General features: G+C 43.8%; 1 protein-coding gene across 3 annotated transcripts in view; it reads left to right on the top strand.

Annotated features, from left to right (window-relative positions):
* Nucleotides 1-24849, top strand: part of PLCB3 (phospholipase C beta 3) — a 130788-nt gene that overhangs the window by 64292 nt on the left and 41647 nt on the right. For all 3 annotated transcript variants that reach the window (XM_083163976.1, XM_083163975.1, XM_083163977.1), the window contains exons 2-3: nt 17686-17763; nt 22581-22649. In XM_083163976.1, the coding sequence (XP_083020102.1) occupies nt 17686-17763; nt 22581-22649 (147 nt within the window). The remainder of the gene's footprint in view (nt 1-17685; nt 17764-22580; nt 22650-24849) is intronic.

Genomic DNA, 24849 nt, shown 5'->3' with positions numbered 1-24849 from the left:
TTGGTATGTCTGTAAATCAGTGTTGTGACAATGACCGTATAGTAGTGTGACAATGACAGTATAGTTTTCTGTATTCTATGTAAATCAGTGTTGTGACAATGACCGTATAGTAGTGTGACAATGACAGTATAGTTTTCTGTGTAAATCAGTGTTGTGACAATGTCGGTGTACATCTGGATTTCTGCGATTCCAAGTGACCAGCACATTTCTAGGATTTTTTTTCAACTAAAAACCCAAATAAGGAAGTTTAGAGAGAGAGGGGGAGCATGAGAAAAACACAGGGCAAGGAAAAGACAAGGGAGCGAAGTGGATGAGAGGGATGATAAAACAAAGGCAGAGGAAATAAGAATCTGGACGGTTCATAGTAGTAAGCGACGGAGGAGCAAAACAAATAAGAAAAAGACAATTTGAGCATGAACGGAAATAGCCCCGTCTTCCATAAAAGGTGAATAAGTATTGCCCTGCAAAGGAAAGATGTTATTCATGACAATTATGTCAGTACCTTGGTCTAAATAGAAAACAGACCGAGAAAGAGAATCAGACACAAAGACACAATACAATCAGACACAGATAATTCAGACATTTTATGAAGAGTATTGAGATGATTATAGAACAGGAATAAAGTACCAACCAATCCGTGTGTCATTTATTAGGTTGTACTAAATTTTTTTACAAGAGGCCGATTTGTTGCTACTGCTCCACTTTCTCTTCCTAAGATTTGATAAATCTCGCCCAAGACAGTAAGATAAAAAAAAATATATATATTTATATATAATGTTGGAATATATTAGTACCAGGTCACGGTTATACACTCACGAACAGAGCAACACTTGAATTGCTCTGTTAAGTGTTCTCTAGTTCCCGCCAGCACACAAAACGTTTGAATTTACTCCATAGAGGGGAGGAGCAGGATTAACCTACAAAAAAAAAAAGAATAACTGATATGTACTGTGATTATTAGATAAATTCTTTCATGATGGGGGAAACATTTCTGAACATGCACTTCAGACTTATGTGGGGTACACACCATCGATTTGGCCCAAAATGACCCAATTTAGATACAATTTAGACCGATTGTATGTAAATTTGGCATGTATTGGGTCATTTCAGATCCAATCCCGATCCAATGTGCGGCTCCGCGGGTCGTTTCTCAGATCCTACCTGCAGCAGGTAGGATCTGAAATATGACCATTCAAGTGTGTACAGGTCGCGATCAGATCACATGCAGTTCTTGAGCGGGTCGTAGGCTCCACCAGATTGTGAACGGGTCGCACGATCATCTTATGACCCGCTCACAATCTGCATCATTGTGGTGTGTACCCAGCATTACTGTCAGTAAGCCCGCTGTAGGGTGCTACCGGATGAATGATATAGCATATACACTATATTGTTAAGAGTGTGTGTGTGTGTGTGGTTAATGACCTGTGGGAACACATATAGTTCATAGAGTACACACTGGGCGATTTATTTAAAACAACAACAGCTCAGGCCAACATTTTTTTTTAGTTACAGTTTCTTTTACAGTGCAACCATATAACCTCTGAAAAACAGGTTAATTGGGCGCTAATGAACCAAAAAGTAAAAGATTTTTTCAAAGTATATTAAAAAATATTACAAATATTTTAATATATATTACTGAGCTGCAGTTCTCAAAAATTGTACTTGTGTCGGTACAAATAGGCTGTGTTTCCTCATATACCAGGTTTTTAGACCTGGCTTTGAGTGTACACAGAAAGAATACTTGGTTCCTAAAAGGAATGGAGGACTGCACTAATAAATCAAATTTCCTCTTTTACACATGAGTAAACATGCATGCTCAAAACAATGGAGACTGTTTTAAATTTTAAATGCAATATTTTGCAATTTATTTAATAAATATAAAGATGAATAAAAACAAAAAATAGGCGGCCACCTATGACAAATAATGCACTAATAAATCACATCAATATGCACATTCAAGATTTAAATAAATGAATAAAATGCAGTACAAAGAATAAATGCTACAGTAATATATGTTCCTTATATATGAAACTGCAATTGTTTAAATCTTGAATGTGCATTTTGATGTGATTTATTAGTGCATTATAGTGCAGCAGATTCCATTGTACTTTACAAAATGTGAGATATTGTTTCAAATGGAGGGTAAATACCAGCCAATCAGCTCCTAATTCATTTTTCCAATCCAGCCTGTAAAGCGACACATAGGAACTGATTGGTTTGTACTATACTGTATCTCTGCTCATTTAACTTTCTCTCGAGCATGGTATGTACTCGAGAGAAAGTAAAATGAGCAGAGATACAGTATAGTACCAACCAATCAGTTCCTATAGCACACCTAGGCCTGGGGGGAATACTGACACCGGAATCCCAATACTGACACTGGAATCCCAATAGCATTAATCCAGAACGTAAGTATGCTGGGGAGGGTTAGGATTATGCTACAGGGAGAGGGTTAGGCTGTAAGAAGGGAGGGTTAGGGGAGAGGGTTAGGGTTAGGCTGCGGGAAGGGAGGATTAGGGGATGGGTTAGGATTATGCTTAGTTTCCTTGCTTTTTTCTTTCAGGATTATGGCAATCGGGTATACATAAGCCAAACCCCAAAAACAGTCAATTGCTGACTACAGTTATCATGTGTGATTGTGATCACTTTTGCCTTATATATACGGGGTGTGTTATCAGCCCAGTGGCCCAATATTGCGTTGTGTGCCTAGTTTAGAATGACTGTTATTTCAGGACAATAGCTTGTAGTCACAGTATTAATATGTCAAAGACCTTGTGGACTTCTAAGCATACATGCCATAAGATGCCTTCTTTTTTGGGTCACGTCTAGTTTCCCTTTAACTAACAAGTGAAACCATTGTTCTGACGTTCTATGCTATTCTCAATATTTGTTGGTATTTCAAGTATCAAGACCTCTTGTACAGATCTTGTTAGAGGAGCCAATTACCACCCACAATTGTTTAGCAGAGGCGGGTCTGAGGCAGTAAACTATAAAACTAATTCAAGTTTATGCTTTGGGATGCCGTTAGTGACTTTACGAAGAGAGAGGATCAGCCTTAAGCCCCATACACACTAGGCAATATGGTTAACTATATCGGCTGCAGGGTAATGTGTATGGAGCTTTTAGTGCACGCAGTATCTGCCAGGCCTTTGTTCCATTATTCATTTGGTAGACTGTGTACATATGAGGGGGATACCAAGGCATACATGTCTAAGAAAAATAGAAACATAGAATTTGACGGCAGATAAGAACCACTTGGCCCATCTAGTCTGCCCCTTTTTTAAACATGTTACCTCAAACCATATTCGATCCTTAAGGCCCCCATACACTAGGGCGACTTGTCCTTAGGACAAGTCGCCCCCGACTTCCCCCTGAGCTTCCCCGGCTGCTCCCCGGGGGAGCTTGATTAGATTGGCACTTGATGTGCCATTTTTTACATGTGATAAATCGTCTCGATTTATCACATGTAAAAAACCCGGGGAGCAGGGGGGGGCTACAGAGGTGGGAGCAGGGGGGCTGGGGACGCTGCTGGGGACACGTCTGTGTCCCCCGCTGCTGGGGACGCTGCGGGGGACAGCGTCTGTGCTGCGAGGCGGTAGAGGGAGCAGGGGGGGCTGGGGACGCTGCGGGGGACACAGGCGGCATAAAGCCGGGCAGGGGGAGCCGGCCGGGAGCTGTCAGTAATGAATAAAAAAAAAAAGCCCATACAATGAATGGGCAGCCTGTGATTGGCTGCTGAGCGCTCTCTCAGCCAATTGCTGACTGGCTGAGAGAGCGCTCAGCCAATCACAGGCCGCCCATTCATTGTATGGGCTTTTTTTTTTTATTCATTACTGACAGCTCCCGGCCGGCTCCCCCTGCCCGGCTCTATGCCGCCTGTGTCCCCCGCAGCGTCCCCAGCCCCCCCTGCTCCCTCCACCGCCGCGCCGCCCCACTAGGTCCCAAGTCGGGTGGTCGGACGTGCAGCAGGTCCGACCACCCGACGCAGATCCGATGCGCACGGGACCGCGCATCGGATCTGAGGGGACATCAAAACTAGCCGATTTTGGTCCGATTTCGGCCAGATCCGACTGATCTGGCTGAAATCTGACCAAAATCGGCTAGTGTATGGGGGCCTTAAGTTCTTTGTAAGGATATCAATATGCCTATCCCAAGCATGTATAAATTGCTCTACTGTATTTGCCTCTACAACCTCTGGTGGGAGGCTATTCCACTTATCTACTACTCTTTCTGTGAAGTAATTTTTCCTCAAATTCCCCTGAATCTTCCTCCCTCTAGTTGTAAATGAGCCCCAAAGCAACTATTGTAATTGTTAGAGAAAATACACTAATACGTGTCAGGCCTTGTGCATGTATTGTGTTTTACCAGTTCTTCCGTATAAGTGGCCACGAAAAGCCTTATTTAAAATGCATGTATCCATAGGGATCATTGTGCTTTATCACCAATGCAGGAAAATAGCTCTGATGACCCCATTTGAATGTATATATCTCTGATTATTTTTTTACCCCAAAAATGTAACCGCTGCATTTTGTGGGTATGGTGCATTAACTGAGGTTGCTAGACTCATCAGGGAGACAGGGAGATTGCTGCTATTTAAGGTGTCCCCTGCAAAATGCAGGAGAGTAGGCGCCAAGGGGTCATTTAGCTCTAACAGAATATTGTCAGCGTTTTTAGTCACAGTGTTACATCACTGTTTTAACCAGGTCAGTATGAAACAAAAAAAACAGCTGTAAATGTATGTGCTGTGTGATTTGATGTATCAGTGTGTTACAGAATGAATGTTATATAATGTAAGGTATAATTATGAAAGGTTAAATAATACTCAGCATGTCTGTTTCATAAGACTGAAACCGTGAAGTAATTGGAATGTTGGGTTCTGCTACAACACAGGAATCATTAAATCAAGATTTAATTTTCATCAGAAAGCACAATTAATATTGTGTTAATAGCTCTAGCACTGACGGAGTTAAATAATATTGTACGTGGCTGTGCTTAGCTGTAGTCGGAGATGATTGGCATTGCATTCTTTACACTGTGAACTGGCATGAATGACAGAACGTTAATTAAATTACAGGATTATCTGAAGATGATCGGACTCAGACTAATTGGATTAAGCTAGCACACAGTATTGTAGTAACATGCAGTGGCCACACCGTTCTCTAGACACACGCACACATGAACATATACCTCTCATACTGTACCTAGTACCTAAACACAATACTCTCAGGGCCAGATTTAGGGGTGAGGCCTTCCCTAGGCACAACATTTTTGGCGGCCCCCTATTAGGCATGTGGTGTGATGACGTCACATGCATTAGTCTGGACTGGACCTGGAGGGAGGAACAACACATTGGGTTCGGGCACGCTGTTTGGCAGCTCGGCTCAGCTGTCCCTGCCTCTATGTGCCCATTCTATACACAGCAGCAAGTAGGCTGTGTGTATAATATATCCAATGGGCGGCGGTGGCTCAGCTCAGCCTGAGCCAGTGAGCATCCAGGATGCAGGACCGTGATTCATGTGGCTCTTTTCTTATGTGCATGGCCGAGCGGTCAGTGACGAGTGGCATCGCCGATAGAATCATGTTGCTCGTCACTTGCCGCTTCCCATTTGCCCATGCATATAATGTGACTCTGAGTGACAGCTGCCGTCCCTAATAGGTGCCATTCCTAGGGCTGCACCTCTCGGGCCTAGTGACAAATCTGGCCCTGAATATTCTCATATCTCTTATACTGCAGGGGTGGAGGGGTGGATCTAGGCTATTTTTTTAGGACGTGGGTGGGGGGACCTTTAACAACTGATTCTGACACCTCCCCTTTTTAATCCCACCTACATTCTTTATCACACAAATGAATGTTTCAGATGGTTCTGTGCTAGCTGAATATGGGCTTTCCAATTCATGTGTTGTATTGTGCTAGAATGCAGAAACCAGGCTTTGCAGGTGCAATATGTGAATCTGCTTTGTGCATACAGGGCCTAATTCATGCTTGCACAGAAAAGCCTGGCAATTGCAATTATTTACACTACAGAATTGCTAAAGTGATGCGAACACCCAGAAATTACTATAGAGGCCCATTGAAGCCATCATAAGGTCTTCAACAAACGTGTACGCATACACAGCACCATCACAGTAACAAGAGACACTGACTCCCTCAGTGAGTCTATGGTCATGTGGTCTGGCTGCAGGAGCAGCCATGTTTCACTAGATACATGAGAAACACACCACCAAGACATGTGACACACTTGCATTTTTGCTGTCACTCCCTGTTACCTTCCCCAAATGGTCTCTTTCTGTCAATCCCAATGTGATCACTGCATATGTGCAATGTGACGATAATTACTCAGGTGAGTGAAAACTATCAAGCATTGTGTCAATTCAGTTGTGAACACATGCGATTTGGTCTGATTTTCACCTGATTTCTTGGCCCGATCCATTGGAATCGGGGTGAAAACAGGCCAAGTCGCACTAGTGTGTGGGGGCCTTAGGTGTACTACTGGTGCAATGATAATGACAGCTATGAGACCAATTTGGTATGTACAACCCTGCATATGAGCCAATATACACATCTATTTTGTTGTCTACAATGTAAGAACAGTTACCGCAAACTTTGGTTCAACTCTGGACCTGTTGAAAGTTAGAAGTCGTCCAAGTGTCAGCCCCTGAAGTGCAACATGTGTCTCTAAAACCAACTTATGACATCGGATATTGGCAGGCAGTGATCACTGCGTGTCAGATTTAGGACGGAAGTCCGGGGCTCTCTGACGTAGTTGCATGAGGGGACGCCGAGAGACGATGCACGAGGCTGCCGTGATATGACTCTGAGCCGGCCTACCACCGCAAGTCCACCTGACAGTGAAGCAGCTTGATGGCGATTTGCAGCGCTTGAAAAAATGTATGCGACTCCAGCCGCGCGGAGTTGGCTCCCTGACCCGACCCCCAGAGCAAGTCCATTCCGCCGCAAAACAGCGCACTGGCATCCCAGAGCACTTTATAGACAGATGTGGTTGTGGCTACCCGGAAACGACTTTCTAATCCGGATCTTGCTGTAAGCGCACCCGGCCCTGGGAACAGCACTCTCTTGCACGTCACTGGTGCTGTTATGCACGCAGAAATAGCTGAGGTGAGAGACAAGGAACCATAGCTGCCTGGAGTGGTTTGTGTAATCCAGTCCCACACTATAAATGTAACTGGACTCAGAGTGCAGACTAAACAGAGGACCCGGCAGTGCCTGTGAATGTGACCCCCGAGTGAGGTGCAGAGAGGAGTGTCCACCAGGGCTGGCTGGGAGAAGTGATTATACAGGCCTGGGAGCAGATGTAAAAAAAGGACACCTGCCTAGTGAATAATAAGGGCCAGCCATCAAAATTCTGTGCATCAGAGTGTACCTAAAACATGGGACTGCTTGCACATTCTGTAGCACCTGCTGCTAAAACAGGAGCCTGGTCTATTAATACATAAGACTCGGGCACATTTATTATGCTTGGTGAAGTGATAAAGGGGGAAATTTACTAAGATGTGCAATACACTTCACAGGTCATGTTGCTATGGGCAACCAATCAGAAGCTACTTATTTCTTTTTCACCCATGGGTCTTCAAACTTTGGCCCTCACAGATGTTGTGAAACTACAAATCCCAGCATGCCTTGCCACAGTTTTAACACTCCCTTATAGCAAAACTGTGGCAATGCATGCTGGGATTTGTAGTTTCACAACATCTGGAGGGCCACAGTTTGAAGACCCATGCGTCTAGAAGATAGTAGATAGGATCTGATTGGTTGCCCATAGCAACTTGACCTGTGAAGTGTATTTCACATCTTAGTAAATTTCCCCCAAAGTGTCTTGTTTTTATCACCGGCCAATCAGCTCATAACTGTGAAGTTACAGACAATGGGGCAGATGTATTAAGCCTGGCGAAGAAATAAACTGGAGATAAAGTGGAAGGAGATAATGCACCAGCCAATCAACTCCCAACTGTCAGATTTAAAACACAGGTGATTGGCTGTTACGTTATCTCCTTCCACTTTAAATCTAGTTTATCTCTTTCCCAGGCTTAATACATCTGCCCCTTGGTTTGAAAAATGACAGGTAGGAGCTGATTGGCCGGTGATAAAAACTAGACACTATTATTTATTTATTTATTAACCGTTTCTTATATAGCGCATACATATTCCACTATGGGCCTTATTCCAGTTCATGCTTTCTGGCAAAATCATTCTTAGATGGACAAAACCATGTGCACTGCAGGGGGGGGGGGGGGGCAGATGTAACTTGTGCAGAGAGAATTAGATTTGGGTGGGGTTTTACTTCAAAGTGAGATCTATATTGCAGTGTAAAAATAAAGCCGCCAATATTTACCCTGCACAGAAACAAAATAACTCACCCAAATCTAATTCTCTCTACACATTTTACATCTGCCCCCTGCAGTGCACATGGTTTTGTCCATCTAAGAAGGATTTTGACAGAAAGAGTGAACTAGAATAAGGCCCTTTATCACTTCACCGAGCTTAATAAATCTACCCCTCAATACTATTTACTTAACAGCTGTGCCTGAGGCTAGTGGATCTTTCTGCTTGGCTATCTACACTCTGATCCACAATAGCCCATGTAACAAGTGTCATCACCTATACTATACATAGAACCACTTGTCGTGTGAAATTAATCAATACCATTCAGCGACAGCAGCGCCGCCTGCATAATTTGATTACTCTGACACAAAGACGCTATTTGTTTTATTTCTCTGGGATAGACAGGACTTTTCTTAGCAAAAGGGAACAAATAGGGTTTTTTTTTTTTAGGGGAAAAATAGGAAACAGTACAGTTTTCCATGATTGTTCTCTAGTGGCTGAAATTGAAATAGCGCACTCCCTGACCTTTACCCCATAATTATTCATTTATAGTCTGAGATCCCAAGAACAAAAGTATTCCTTGTCTCCCCACCCTTGCTGTTAGCATGCCATATCTGCACACAGATCAGGGACCTTTATTGTATGATTAAAGGTACACACAGACTATAAATGGTATATTATTATGTTATAGTATTCTTTTGTTTGGGCAAAACACATTCGTATTGCACAGAAAACTGACACTGATATAGGTTTTATATCTGCACTGGGTGCAGTGGAATATTCACCCATTTGTTCCCTGCTCCTCATCATTGAAATGGTGTTCTATCGCTACTGAGAAGGAGAACACCCATAGCTTCCTGACCTAGGGGCCAGATGTACTAAGCTTAAAAAGTGATAACATGGATAGTGATAAACAGCCAACCAATCAGCTCCTACCTGCCATGTCACAGACTGTGCTTGAAAAATGTCAGGCAGGAGCTGATTGGTTGGTTGTTTATCACTCTCCGTTTTACCACTTTTGAAGCTTGATACATCTTGCCCCTACCTAATATGGCCAGACCCTCCTGCAGGAACTTCCAGTGATGTTTCAATCCCCAGTGGTTTAGTATTAGGTCTGGAAACCAGAACTAATTCCAACTGTTCTTGTTTCGTAAGAACATAGTTTGGGTTTCTGGAATTGTTTTTAAACATGCTGCTATGCTGTCATTTTGGCTGAAGGGTTATTATGTTTTGATAACAATGCCTGACAAGGCCCGCCCACTTCATTAGGGATTTGGGCAGGATCGAGGAGAGTGGCTACCTCTCCTGGGAGAGGAGGGAGGTATGACCTTATACATGTATACCATCTTGCATGCTCCAGAACAAAGTGTACACAAATGCAGGTGAGGTAGGGCTGCACACAATCGCATGTACACATATGACTGATTATATGGAATGTAACAGCTCATTGTCCTGTAGAGCATGTTCAGTGAGGGGATGCAGCCTATGTGGTGTGGTACAGGAGAATAAATAAGTCAGGGCATATACTTTACACCAAGTTTAAGTTCACCATTAATCGAATGGAAGAAAATGCAATATACAGTATGCATTTTCTTTCATACATACAGTGCATGGAAGTTGTCTTGATGCTGTAGACAAATACACTGGTAAGGCCCCCCTCTCGACATACTGTAACATCCCACATTACCGCCTCTCAAGCTCAGACAACCCACATTATACTGTATAACACATGCCCATGTCCTTGGGTCTCTCCCTGCATCTGTAGCCATCACCACCATTGACAAAAAATTCAGCTTTTGATTCATTTAACAAATGTGACGGCCGCTGGGGAAGGGGGTTCAGTTAGAGTATGGGTCCCTGGGCCTGGGGTTCGTACGAAGCTGGAGGGTTGCAGCGTTAGGGAGTGGCTCTCTGCCCATACTTGCCTACCTGATCCTCTCCATGAGGGAGAAAATGCTCTGTTCCTGGAGTTCCCTGTAGGGTGACCAACTCATCCCTTTAATCCGGGACACATATTAATTACACAGGTTCTGTGGCAGTTTAAAACCAGGTTAAATGGAGTCTTGAGATGTGGCAGTTTAAAACCAGGTGAAAGCCAGCCACAGTACATGTGTAATTAATGTGTCCCGGATTAAAGGGATGAGTTGGTCACCCTAGTTCCCTGGCAAGGTATGATTGCCATCACCTGTGGTGAAACACCTTTCTTATCAATGAACTAGCTCCCCACAGGTGATGGCAATAATACATTACCAGGGAAGTCCAGGAAAAGCATTTTCTCCCTCGTGGAGAGGGTCTGGTAGGCAAGTATGTGCCTCTGCCTGAGGCTATGTCCAGCTCTTGTGTGGCTCTGCCCCCTATTAAGGCCTGAGAGGTATGACAGATGTGTGTGTATAAAATGTATATAGGTGTATATAATATGAGATCTAGGTCTACCATCCTATCCCTTTAAACAGGGACACGCCTGGATTGCACATGTGTAATTCATAAGTGTCCCCGTTTAAAGGGATAGTGTGTATACATAATATAATATAATTATGTGTGTGTGTGTGTCAGTGAGCGCTTCATGGTGCAGAGTATCCGTTTAAAACAAATATTTATTATAGCACATAAAACCGCAATGGTTCGGATAATGTACACGAGTAGGTGGCTCTCATCACCGCAATCAGATGGCATGAGTGGTGGGGTATAAATAACACCTCTTTGTTGGTCTCCTGGTATCCCGTTCAGAATCATGATGCTAGGCCACAGCCTGCCCAGGCTGTGCTTATGGTGGTGCGCTTAGTATCGGTACAGGCAGAGGTATTGCGTACATACCCCCAGTGGTGTTACCTGTATCTTACTAGTATTATATATATATATATTGATGAAAAGTTATACATACTATAATGTTAATCTATTTGCTGTATCATGTTATACTGATGAGATGTGCTAGCTCTGTAAAGTATATTTTGTTATTGGGCTTCTTTTGTTTCAGACTAGATTTATAGCAGACGTGTTTGCCTCCTTTTTGTAGTCATCCGAGAATAGTAAGCCTCAGACATTTACGTATGCCTTTCATTTACCCTTTCTCACCTCTCAGTCACACAGACACACTTCCTACCACTTACTCTTGTTCACACTGTAGTACTAGAGGTCTAATGCCAGTCACAACATGGTGTGAGTCTCCCTCCCCTTTCCTCTGCTCTTCATCTCCCTGTCACATTTTCTCTGTTTTCCTTCTTCCACTCTCTCAATGGATAAACCTCTGTCCCTCTGTGTCAGGTAATCTGCTTTATCAGTGTAAGCATACAGTGCTCCCTCTGTATGGCCAAAGGACAGCACTGGCTACACAATTCTACACCTACACCACAAGGAGCAGATAACCCAGTGGCGTAACTATAGTCCCGCAACCCCGCGGTTGCGGGGAGGCGAGGCGCTGAGTAGGTATGGGCGCCGGTGGTCTGCGGGGCTATCGATGCGCTGCACTACCTGCTGGTACTGCTTACCGTTGCTGCCGGGTGTATGGCCGGGAGTCGGGACCCGCAGATCTACTAGTCTGCAGTCCCAGCTCTCCTGGCTGCCTCCTGCAGTGCTAATTTATTTATTTATTTATTTACAGTTTCTTATATAGCGCAGCAGATTCCGTTGCGCTTTATAATAGTAAACAGTCATAAGACAAACTGGGTAACAACAGACAGACTTGGAGGTAGGAGGGCCCTGCTGCAAGCTTACAATCTATAGGAATATAGGGGGGAAACACAAGGACAGGCACCAGTAATAGCATAGCAGTTACAAGTCCAGGAGTGAAGCTATATAATACATAAGTGCCTCGGAGGGTTATGCATGTAGAACTTAAATATGATAGGCTTGCCTGAAGAGGTGAGTTTTCAGGGAACGCTTGAAAGTTTGGAGAGTCTTAATGTGCGTGGAAGGGCATTCCATAGGATGGGAGCAGCCTGATGAAAGTCCTGTAATAGTGAATGGGAGCTAGTGATTCGTGCAGAAGAGAGACGCAGATCTTGTGTAGAGCGTAGTGGTCGAGATGGGAGATATTTTGTGATAAGTGCAGAGATATATGCTGGTGCAGTATGGTTAATAGCTTTATATGCAAGTAGAAGTGTTTTATATTGAATATGGTAATATACAGGCAGCCAATGGAGGGACTGGCAGAGCGGATCAGCAGACGATGAGTGTCTTGCAAGAAAAAAAAACCGCTCACACAAAATGTCCGCCCCCTTAACAGCAGACACTTTTTGAGGACGCTGGGGGCGGACATTTTGTGTGAGCTATTTTCTCATTAGTACTACAGGATCCAGCCATGAGGAGAGCCGGGACCGCAGACAAGTAGATCTGCGGTCCTGGCCACACATCGGCAGCAACGGCAAGCAGCACCAGTGGGGTAAGGCAGGGTTGGGGGGTGGGGGGCTTCTTTTTACCAGATTACAAGATTAAAATGGCATTACAGGTTGGAGATGATTGCCATTTTAGTAAATGGGGTCACAACAGAGAAATGGAGAGTGATACTAGTTAGCAGCCCAAATACTGATGTTGGTGTTTGGAACCATATCAGTTATCACTTCAGGTGATTCAGTTATTTTATACTTTGATTACTATTTAGCATTTGATGAATGTACACAGGTTTAGACTCCAATATATGTGTTCTCTGTGAAGCATTGTAACATGTATGGTGATGTATAGTACCCTTTTCACATCGAGCGGACAACCCAGGTTCCTGCTGGCTCACTGAGATTAGCTCACCTGTAAGCAGAGGCGTTACTCTGGGAGGCAATGGAGTCATCTGCCGCCGGGCTCCTGTTTCGGAGGAGGCACCTTTCCTCCCCTCCCCAGCGAGTGTGAATCAGTTAATTGAAGCCGTCGATATTGCTTCTGTGGGTGAGCAGTTACTTGCGGGTGTGGACTTACATTATAAAATACTCGTGTTCTTTTGGGGCAAGGCATCATCTCATTAGGGGGTGTATCTATGAGCAAAAATGTGATCATAATTAAAAAGAGAAGCTTACCGAGGTTAAATATGTTTATAGACGAGCATTAAATGCTGTATTGAATAATTTATAAAATATGGAGCGATATATGTTAAAATACAAACTAAGAATGGAAAAGGTGTGAGCGCGTGTTAAAAGGTGAACAATGTAAAAAGTGCTTTTGAGAATACTTTATTGGGACTGGATGGTGCCTTGGGGGTCGTTGTCAAGGATTGGTACCGTGGCTGTATTTCGAGGACATGGCAGGTATATCTTGCTGTCCCTCCACTACCTGATGTCCTCTGACGCAGGGCACTTTCTCCATTGATGGCTGCGGGCTCCATTTGACCTGCCGGAAGTGGTAAAATACCTGTTTATCAAAGGCAGAGAAGTATTTTTTGGGGGAGGCAATGTATTTTTTTCCGACATCTTTTTTTAAAATCATATTAATACATTTTTCAGTAAGTGAAGCAGTACGGATGGTGTAATGGTAAGCATTACTGCCTCACAGCACTGAGGTCATGTGTTCGATTCCCACCATGGCTCTAACTGTGTGGAGTTTGCAAATTCTCCCTGTACTTGTGTGGGTTTCCTCCGGGTACTCCGGTTTCCTCCCACAATCCAAAAAATATACTGGTAGGCTAATTGGCTCTCAACACATTAACCCTCAAATGTCTGTGTGTGCGTGTACATCTGGTAGGTAATATAGATTGTAAGCTCCACTGGGTCAGGGACTGATGTGATTGTTCAAATATACTCTGTAAAATGCTGCATAATATGTATGCGCTACATAATCAGAATCAGCTTTATTGGCCATGTATACTTGTACATACTAGGATTTTATATGGATTGCTGTGCAACAGCCAATTAGGTACAGTTAAACAGTGACAGATATACAAACACATACAGATATACGCTAGATGTACCCTGGGGATATAGACACAGGGAACACATACCCGCCGAGCTGCACAGCGCCTAGGCAGCCATCAGTGGCGCCACTGGTCATTGCAGTAGCCAGGAAGGTAACAATATAAGCAGTGACAGTACAGTTATCACACAGGGAACACATACCCCCCGAGCTGCGCAGCGCTTAGGCAGCCATCAGTGGCGCCACTGGTCATTGCAGTAGCCAGAAAGGTAACAATATAAGCAGGGACAGTACAGTTATCACACAGGGAACACATACCTGCTGAGCTGTACAGCACCTAGGCAGCCAATCAGTGGCGCCACTGGACTTTGCCGTAGCCAGGTAGGTAACACTTTAAGCAGAGCTTGATTTAAGCTTGATTTCCAATATATACTGTATGGTGGATAATTTGTATAACTAATCAATAATCTAACATAAGAGATTATTATATGGAAGTACCACCACAATCATTGAAAATTGTATATAAGTACCTCCCAATGGAGTTATAGTAGATGTGCGAGTCAACACAACACTGCCTAATATCTGTCACAGGCTTATTTTTTTATTTTTGGGAGTCAGAGTTCTTTGTAAATAACTTTCCTACCACAGACCTATACACACCAGTTAACATAACATTATGTATTTTTATCACAGGAGGAAACCACAACCCAAAGAAATACATACACATGGTATAAATACAACATTGCATTGAGAGGAAGGGAGAAAAATTAAGATAGAAGTTCAGAGCATGACAAAATGCTAAATAACACTGACGCAGAATGTACAATGCTAAAATGTCTTCATGACCAATAAATAATTTGGTACTTGTTTCCTAGCACGGCGCCCATCACATGGCATTGCGTACCGTTTTTTGTGCTGTGCGATGCGATCTCCATGTTAAATGCACAGGAGTGCTTGTACTATGAAATATCGCATAGGATCGCATGCCAGCAAATGGCATGCGATGCGATATTTCATTGTACAAGCACCCATGCCATGAGATGTGATGGGTGCTTACAATGAGATGGAACTCCCAGTATCCTCACCATCCCAAGCGTGGCGAGCTCAGCGGTACGCGTCCTCCGACCTTTTCATACCCCCACTATCCACGTCGGCGTGGAGTTGATTTTAGATAGTGTGGGGAGCGCAGCGATCCACCGAGCCTGAAGCGTGGCAAGCGGACGCGGAATACGAGCCCGAAGCATGGCGAGTGGACGCGGAATACATGGAAAGTAATCCATGTCCCCTCGCGGGGCTCGCCACGCTTCGGGCTTGTATTACGCGTCCCATCGCGGCACTTGCTGCGCTCGCCACGCGTCGGGCTCGGTCCATACTGTGAAAGCGACCTTGGTCACTCGACCCAGGCTACCCGTTCACACTTCACTTGACACGGGTCAGAGCCCTGTTCATCCCTGGTTGTTTCCAGGGTTGAACTCCCATGTTGCTCGACCCGAGGTGGCCCTTTCAGACCGCACCTTGACCCGTGTTGGGGCCACAAGGACATGGCAATAATCTGGGTCTAGAGTGCGGTCTGAAAGCAGTATGAAGTAACTGACAATAACAGACTTTTCAGACTCCTTGAATCACTGACTAAGAAAAGTCACCAGCCTGATGGTCAGTAGCATGGAACCGCGACCCCATGCTGAGAAGGTCAGGACCCCTCTTGTGATGGCTATCCTGAACTTAAGGTGCATACACGCTGGGCGCTTTTGCTGTGATGATGCTTTTGCTGTTTTGCTGTGATGATGCTGAAAATCTCTCATTGCCTACAGGACGCTATGGAAAGCCGTCCAACACCAACAGATGAGTGGCAGAAGGCAATGCATCACGCAGTACCGCTCCCCGATTGTCGCCAGGTAGTACACACTGGGTCATTGTTGAGCTGAAAGCCACTCAAGATTTAAAAGGGAACTGCTTTCCGCTCAAAATTGCCCAGTGTGTATGGGCATTTGTGGGGCCTACACATGTAGCGAGTTTGCTGAGCATTTGCTGAGCTTCCTTGCAATGTGTTGGCTTAATAATGCTAGATCGCTCAGCACACAGTGATGTGCCAGTGCTGAGTGATCTGTCAGGGCCAGTGTTCTCCGCTGAGAACTCTGGCCCTTACCCCGGCGATTAACTACTTTTATCCAGCGCACATAGTGTGTAGACCCCAGACGAGTCCTGAAGCTGAAAGGCATCAGAAGTTCTGTCAGAATTATCCTCTTATTCCCTTGCCATATGACAAGCAGTGAACATTCAAGTACTGTACTGTGATGCTGTTGTAGAGGCAGCTGATATGTTATGAGACATCTTGTTCCATTCACCGGCCTTGATTGATCATTTTGCCTCCAGAGGACATGGATTGTATAAACAACGCCACCTTTGATTTCTTCTGCTGCATATTTCTATGGTTTTATTAAATGAAGTTGTTTGATCTGCACCTCAGGTTGTGCTCGTCTCTCTGCTATATAGAACCCTGCCTAACAGTCAATATCAGTGACTGTAGAAGGAAGCGGTCAGCAATGTACCTGGGTTTCGCCGTAACAATTCTTTATTTTCATGAGCTGATTGTTATTGGTAAATGTATATTTTTCCCGTACTTGTGTAGTTTCACGGCGCCCGATATTTCGGATGCGATATCGGTCGATATATCGGATTTTTGACCTGTTCATAATGATTTTATATAGTGTGGCACTCGCCGCGCTTCGGGCTCGGTGGCTCGCTGCGCTCCCCACACTATATTCACTATATTCAACTACATGTGGAGTAGTGGATAGTGGGGTTATGAACAGGTCAAAAATCGGTTCGGATCGCATCGATATATCGGCCGATATCACATCCGATATATTGGGCGCCGTGATACTACACAAGTACCATTTTTCCTATAAACAAAAAAGATGGATTTAAATCCTGTAATTCTGACCTCAATAGTGGGTGTCCGACCATTGGTATCATAATGTCCTCTCCCCAGCTGCACAATGCTTATAATCGCCACATCACAGTGGTGGCAGGTATATCAGATGTAATATGTGGCCCAACAGAAGCATAGAGGGCTGGCCCATGCATATCCTGAGGTGTGACAAGCTGCCAATCCCTGATCTACACTTTATAGGTCAGCGGCAATGCCTCACCTAACATGCATGTATGGTATAACACAACTTACAGGGAAGTGCTTCAAGTACTAATGTACAGAATATAGGGGCTAAAATAAATCAATCAAAATATATGGGTAATACAAATTGCTGTTATTAGCAACAGTGTATTCTCCGTTCTGCAGCACAAAAATGTTATTTGATGATCTCCTGAAACCTGTAACATTGTATCTGCATGATGAGGTGTGGAATATGGTGTGTCTGTGGGACTATTTGTAATCTGCAGAAGCTCATATGGGTGTATGTATTAAAGAAAGGGAAATAATATCTGTGAATAAAGAAGCTAATTTAGCATTTTAGGGTTCCCGTCATACTGACCCTCAGTTTGTTGCTATCTTACAGGAGCCCAGCAGTAAGTCCTTGGTGACGTTACGTGTGGATAGCACTGGATTTTACCTCTACTGGACCTGTCCTAACATGGTGAGGAGAATGGAAATGTGTGAGGGGAAAATGTGGTAATCTGTAATGGAGGGTGATTCAGAATGAGCATATATTGCCAGAGAGTACAGATGTATATCAGTCACATGTCTCGCTCTCTAACGTTTGTTCCAGCACACTTGGTTATCTCATAATAGCAGCTGTTCCCACACCTTATCTATTCTGTAAATCTCCCAGTGTTCTCTCTCATTGTGTCTCTCACTTTATAGGGCTGTACACATGGACACGCAGGCAAAGTCGTTTTGACTAAGTCGATTTTGGCTAATGCTGGGTACACACCAGCACGATGCTGCTCGTGTGCGGGTCGTCACAGGAACGTATGACCCGCTCATGAGCTGACGGAGCCGCCGACCAGCACAGAAAAAGCCCCTGACATGATCGGGATCCGATCGAAACCCGCACCCACTACAATGGTCATTACTGAGATCTTACCTGCAGCAGGTAGGATCTCAGAAAAGACCTAATGACCCGCGGGGCCGCCCATCGGATCGGGATCGCATCAATAGGGCAGTAAAATGGCCCAAAACACGGCCGATTTACATACAATCGGTCGAGATGGTATCTAAATTGGCTCGTTTTGGGCCATATCGTCCTGGGATGTACCCCACATTAGTCCATGGGCAATTTATCTCTCTCTCTCTCATCTCTTCCTCTCCCTAAAAGCCAAATACATACTCGAAGATCCCAGTCGCTGATATTGACAGTGGCAGGACCTGGCAGGATGCTAGCATCGGCAAGGGTATACATACTTCCCGGGTCTGTTGGAGGGGCCCCAGTCCTGTCCCCCCTTTCCCCCTCTCCACTGCAGGGAGTGAGAGAGAACTGCTGCTGCATCAATCTCTCTGTCTCCATCGCAGCACACGCTGCACAGTGCTGTGTTTGCTGAGCAGGGGAGAGAGGCAGAGGCAGCATTCCTATTTCCCTGCGTGTGGGTATACCCTATCGTCCACCGGATAAGCCACCGGTGCCTACCTTAGCGGCCCGTACTACCGCACCAACTATGTACTATTTTTTAAAATGGTCTGGCCACGCCTCCTCCATTGACCATGCCCCCTGATTTTACTGGGGCCAGGGTGAACTGTCATTGCCTTTGCATCCAGCCCACACATTTATAAGTTGCATTTGTACAACCACACTGTCCCTGTCTGGGGAACAAGTGCTAAAATACCATCTTGTTTTACCACACATGTACAGTGGAATTTTGTACCTGAGAGTAAAGCTGGGCACACACTGGCCAATATATTGTTAACAATATGGATGATATCGTGTGTACATTCAATATCGTTAACAATGCATGGACCCCCACCCTGTCATCTGTACTTACAGCACAATCTGACAATATCATTAGTGACTGCATGTATGGAGCAGAAGATGTGTGATGTCACTGACTGATATCCTGAACGACATTGGTCAGTGTGTATGCGCTATATCCTTCTCCAGAGCCAACGCTGATACAGTTAATTATATCGGCAGCCGCGAGAATCGCACAGTGTTTACCCAGCATTAGACTCCTCTTTCTTCGTTTATCACACCATTTCCTATGCACATATCACTGCTCGCATTCTTTCTTTTTACCTAGACTGTTTACATGAACATTCTCCTGGTATCGCTCTGATGCTACAATTATATATTTATTTATTAATTAACAGTTTCTTATATAGCGCATACATATTCCGCAGCGCTTTACAGAGGATATTTGAACATTCACATCAGTCCCTGCCCCAGTCGAGCTTACAATCTATATTCTCTCCCACATGTACACGCACACACAGACATTCTAGGGTTCATTTTGTTGGGAGACAATTAGCCTACCAGTATATTTTTGGATTGTGGGAGGAAACCGGAGTACCCGGGGGAAACCCACACAAGTACGGGGAGAATATGCAAACTCAATGTGTCCATCCACTCCCATCTCCCCTTTGTTACACATTATGTACAGTCTCCATCATTGTGGTCATTCTCTGCCATCTGCTTATTTGGCGATTTCACTAAACTTTATTTTACTCCCTGTTGACACTCCTTGTTCTGCAGCTTCTTACTTTGTCATCCCTTCAATTGTTCGTCTGTCCAACTCCTTTTATACTCCTTGAACCTCTGGCACATCTGGATATGTCCAGTTTGGCCTCTACACTTCCCTGACATCTGGATGCCGGATGTGTATGCTTGCTCATTCATTTTCCCACAGCCTGCCATTCTCTGCTTACCTATACTCTATAAAACTTACTCCCTGCACCTTCCATCTGCCATAACTGTCCTCTTTCCTCTCAAGTCTCTTTTCCCTCTGTCTCAAGATGACAGACTCTGCGGAAGTCAGGAGGAGGAGGGGGAGGGGGGGGGGGGGCTTGTTTAAGTGTTTACATTTTTTATATTCTCCCTCTATTCCCCCCCACTCTATGTTAAGATAAACGCCATCCGCCTAACCAATCCTTCTGCGTGTGTACACAGTTAGTAAGACTCCACTTTGAAAGTCTGCTTAAGCATAACATATCTATTAATACGTCCTTTTATATGCATGGCTGGTGCATGTGTATGTATGGGTCATCCCTTTAGAGGGAAACGTGTGTATTATATGGCATCTCCTTTTGTAAATGATTACATATAGTAGCCACAGATCTCAGCAATTGGGTTATGTCTTTGTAATGTCTTGTTTGATACTATAAAGTTTCTAGCCCCATAACATTTTCTCTCTCTTTTGCTGATTTTATTATTTTTGGCCACCCGAAAAGCTATCCATTCGCTTGTGAAAACAAACAATTTCTGTGAAATGTGTTTGTGTTCGCTTCCCCAAAATGCCAGCACTTACCCCTTTTGGACACAATAGGATATCCCACAGTGCGACTGGCCACTGCAACCTGGGATGGCCAGGAACTCCACAGATGGCCAGCTGAGTCAGTCTTCGCTTATTCAGGCTGGTCGTCGCAGGGCCCCCCAATCATTTCTGTCAGGCAGAAGGGTGACTGTGTGTGTTCACTCAGTACCTGTTCTGCACATGTATCGTGTACTACCATCTTTCAAACAACGCCATACCAAATTTCAGATTTATTCATAGGTTAGTTTTTTCCACCACGACAATGCACCAGCTCCCTCATCCGGAATTGTTGCGGCCAAATTGCATGAATTGCTGCCACATCCACCGTACTCACCCAACTTGGCTCCCTGCAACTTCTTTCTGTTCCCTAACCTGAGAACTTGTCTTGCGGGAAAAAAGATTCAGCTCAAACGAGGAGGTCATCGTCGAGACAGAAGCCTTTGAGTTTGACAAATCATATTTTTTAGAAGGTTTAAAGAAATGGCAGGGACGTTAGGAAAAGTGTATTGCCGTGAAAGGAGATTATGTTGAAAAATAAATAATTGGGCGAAAAGTTTTCACTGGTTGCTGGGATTTGTGCTGTCTTCACCATTTTAGTAAATATGTCTTGTTTCCATGAATCAGTGACTATCAGTAGACTTAACAGTTGCCAACCTGGTCTGACTATTTTTTAGTGTGATACTTATTAATACCATAATACCAGTATAACAAAGCATAACATTGCAATATAATGTACATCATACAATCTTGTTATAGTTATTATTTATGTGCTTAAAAGGCACTGCTGTCATTTATTGCACAGAGATTATAAAGCAACATTGCTGCAGATTATACTTGCCTACTTTTCAGGGAGTTTGTGAAAGCAGCACCTATAAGCACCATGCTAAAGTGTGTGTATGTATATATAATATATATATATATATATATATATATATATATACATACACAAGAGGTTTCCCAGCTCCCACCGGGCACCGGAAAACAGACACGTCACTGCAGCAATATCTTCAAACGGTTTTATTAGTAGCGCCCCAACGGCTCGTTTCGGGGAAACCCCGAAACGAGCCGTTGGGGCGCTACTAATAAAACTTCACCGTTTGAAGATATTGCTGCAGTGACGTGTCTGTTTTCCGGTGTCCGGTGGGAGCTGGGAAACCTCTTGTGTATTTGATTATCGACAAAGGCACGCAGCTTGTGTACTATTGTGGAGAGTGCTGGTCCGTTGGCTGTATGTATATATATATATATATATATATATATATATATATATATATTTGCTGTAGAAAAAGCAGAGGCACTTGGTGGTCTTAAAAGAAAAACTATATACTATATATGGCCTGGTGCCCTCCCGGTAAACACAGCAGATATTACATTGTACAAAGTGAACAAGATGGCAGCACTCGTAGGACTTATTAAAGAACGAATCTCACACAGGGTGTTCTTAAATAAGTCCTACTAGTTCCGCCATCTTGACCACTTTATATATTATATATACACTTATTATTTATTAGCAGCTATTTGTATAGCACACACATATTTTGCAGCAAGAATATTTGAACATCAGTTCCTGCCCCCGTGGAGCTTACAATCTATATTCCCTACCACGTGTGCACGCACACACAGACTTTCTAGGGTCAATTTTTGTTGGAGCAATGGGAGATTGCAAGACTCATGAGGGAGTCATGGAGCTTGCTACTGTTTCAGGGAGTTTCCCAGACATGCAGGGAGAATAGGCACGTACAGTAGGAGCAAGTTTCATCTTTGCTCCTTTGGCCATGGCTAGCCATGGCTATTCTATTGTTCTCAGCTGCAATACATATTGTATTGCAGCTGAGAACAATAGAATAGCCATGGCTAGCCATGACCAAAGGAGCAAAGATGAAACTTGCTCCTACTGTATGCTGCAGCCATGTACTGTGTATGAGAAAATGCATGATATATGATAGCTACAATTATATTCTTTCTCTCTGCGTCCCTCTTGTCCTTACAGGAAGTTGATATTCTAGATATCAGTTTTATAAGAGACACACGGACAGGGAAGTATGCTAAAATACCAAAGGTAAGAGCTTAAAATGTGACTTATTATTATACTTAAGTTTATGGCATTGCTGTGATATAAAAATATGGAAACGTTGACCTTTGGGTGTGGGATAATGGGAGCCAGAATGCTGAGAAGAGGGACTGAACTAACTGTATTCCTAACCTTACTTCTAAACCTCCCTCCCCACAGCATAGCCCAAGCCACTTTACTTCTAAATAAATAAATATTATTATTATTATTATTCAGGGTATGGGTCATTTGGTCGACCGCTGATGGTCAACAGGCCTTAGGTCGACACAGACAAAAGGTCGACAGGGTCAAAGGGTTGACACAAGCATTATCGCGACATTGGGAAGGTCGACAGTCAAAAGATTGAAATGGGTTTTTCACAGTTTTTGTCCCAAAAAACGTAAAAAAACGTAGTCGACATGTACACCGTATCGGTGTCTCGCTATGCTCAGCACACTAGTGGATTCTCCCTCCGTGCCCCTAGTGGATGATAGGGTATGAAATACCGCCTGTCGGCTCAAGAAAATATGGAAAACTCATGTCAAACTTTTGACTGTCGACCTTCACCATGTTGACTTATTTCATGTGTCGACCGAACAACTGTTGCCCTTTAGTGGTCGACCTTATGTATGTCAACCTTCATAGTTTTGACCTAGCGACCGTATCCCATTGCTCACACCTTGTTGTCAGCCACATTGTATTCAGAATATGGGAGCAATAAAAGCAGGGAATAGAAGAGAACTGGGACTGAGATAAGGATAGACTAGTGGTAAGAAAGTATCTTGCACGGAGGTGCAAATGACCTCATTACACTGGGGAAGCCATGTAACAATGAGGGCAGAAATGAGTAGTGAGGGGATTGTGGTATGGCACTTGATGGGTAAATGTGATTGTACAGGTGTATATGTGATCTAGGAGGGAAGTTTCAACATATCTTTTCCGCCATCTGCTGTTCAACTGCAGTACAACAACTACGGTATAATCTGAAGGAGTGAGAAAAATATTGTTTGGTTTTTGTGACTATATTTTCTTTCTTTTTTTAAACATAAAGTTTTTATTGCAAAATTGTTATCCAAATAAAAAAGGGGATACCGAAGGAAGAAAAGGGAATGGGGAAACAGAAATAAAGAACAGCACATGGGAAAATAACAGTTATCTCACAATTCACTCTAAACCTGCCACCGTATCAATATCAGTATATGGTGGTCTGAAGCTACACACAACACAGAAATCAATAAACATTGAAAAAGCACACAATCATGGAGAACCGAGTATAGTTAAGTCAAGATGGCTGCTGTAGATGGTCGTGTTACCCATCTTATCGTTGTAAAGGGACAATCCCGGCCACTTCATGACCAACGAGTTTGAGGACGAGGAATAAGTAGCACCGGAAGTCTCATACAAAAAGTGGTTGTGGATTTTATTGCGTATAGACTCTATAGGGGGATTGTTGTGACTATATTTTCAATACATTAAAAGTTTATTCCGATTTCTTAGAAATACCCCATTTAGGTTGTATTGTTTGGTACAGAAATACAACTCTTCTGGCATATCTTCTGCATTTTGGCCATTGAGATTTAGTTCTGATGATATCTACATATTTTCTGGATGTCTAAGGAAATAGTAGAGTTCCAATAAAGATAAGCAGTGTCCACGCAGTGCAATGTATTTTCTATTCAATCGCGATTCGAATCACAAGGCTCCATGTACATATCCGATTTGAACTATGTAGTACAGAGGTGTACTATATAGTCTATGTTTCTATTAAATGTAGTTTTGATTCCACTGGGCCACATATCAGGATCCAGGGCCGATGCAAGCCCTGTCAGCACCCTAGGCGACCACCCCCCCCCCCCCCCCCTGCCTCGTCCAACCACCCTGCAAAGGCACAATCGCTCTCTAATGGACAAAACCATATGCACTGCAGGTGGGGCTGATGTAACATGTGCAGAGAGAGTTAGATTTTGGTGTTTTATTGTTTCTGTGCAGGGTAACTACTGGCAGCTTTATTTTTACACTGCAATATAGATATAAATTGGAAGTACACCCCCACCCAAATCTAACTCTCTCTGCACATGTTACATCAGCCCCACCTGCAGTGCATATGGTTTTGTCCATTAGAGAGCGATTGTGCCTTTGCGAGTGAACCAGAATAACCCCCAGTGTGTACGTCCTAATAGATCTCACATGGTGCCGTAACAACATTTAA

The sequence above is a fragment of the Crinia signifera genome, chromosome 11, assembly GCF_055691185.1.
Source record: "Crinia signifera chromosome 11, ASM5569118v1, whole genome shotgun sequence".
In the NCBI taxonomy this organism is placed as follows: Eukaryota; Metazoa; Chordata; class Amphibia; order Anura; family Myobatrachidae; genus Crinia; species Crinia signifera.
This window is presented reverse-complemented; position numbering and strand designations above follow the sequence as displayed.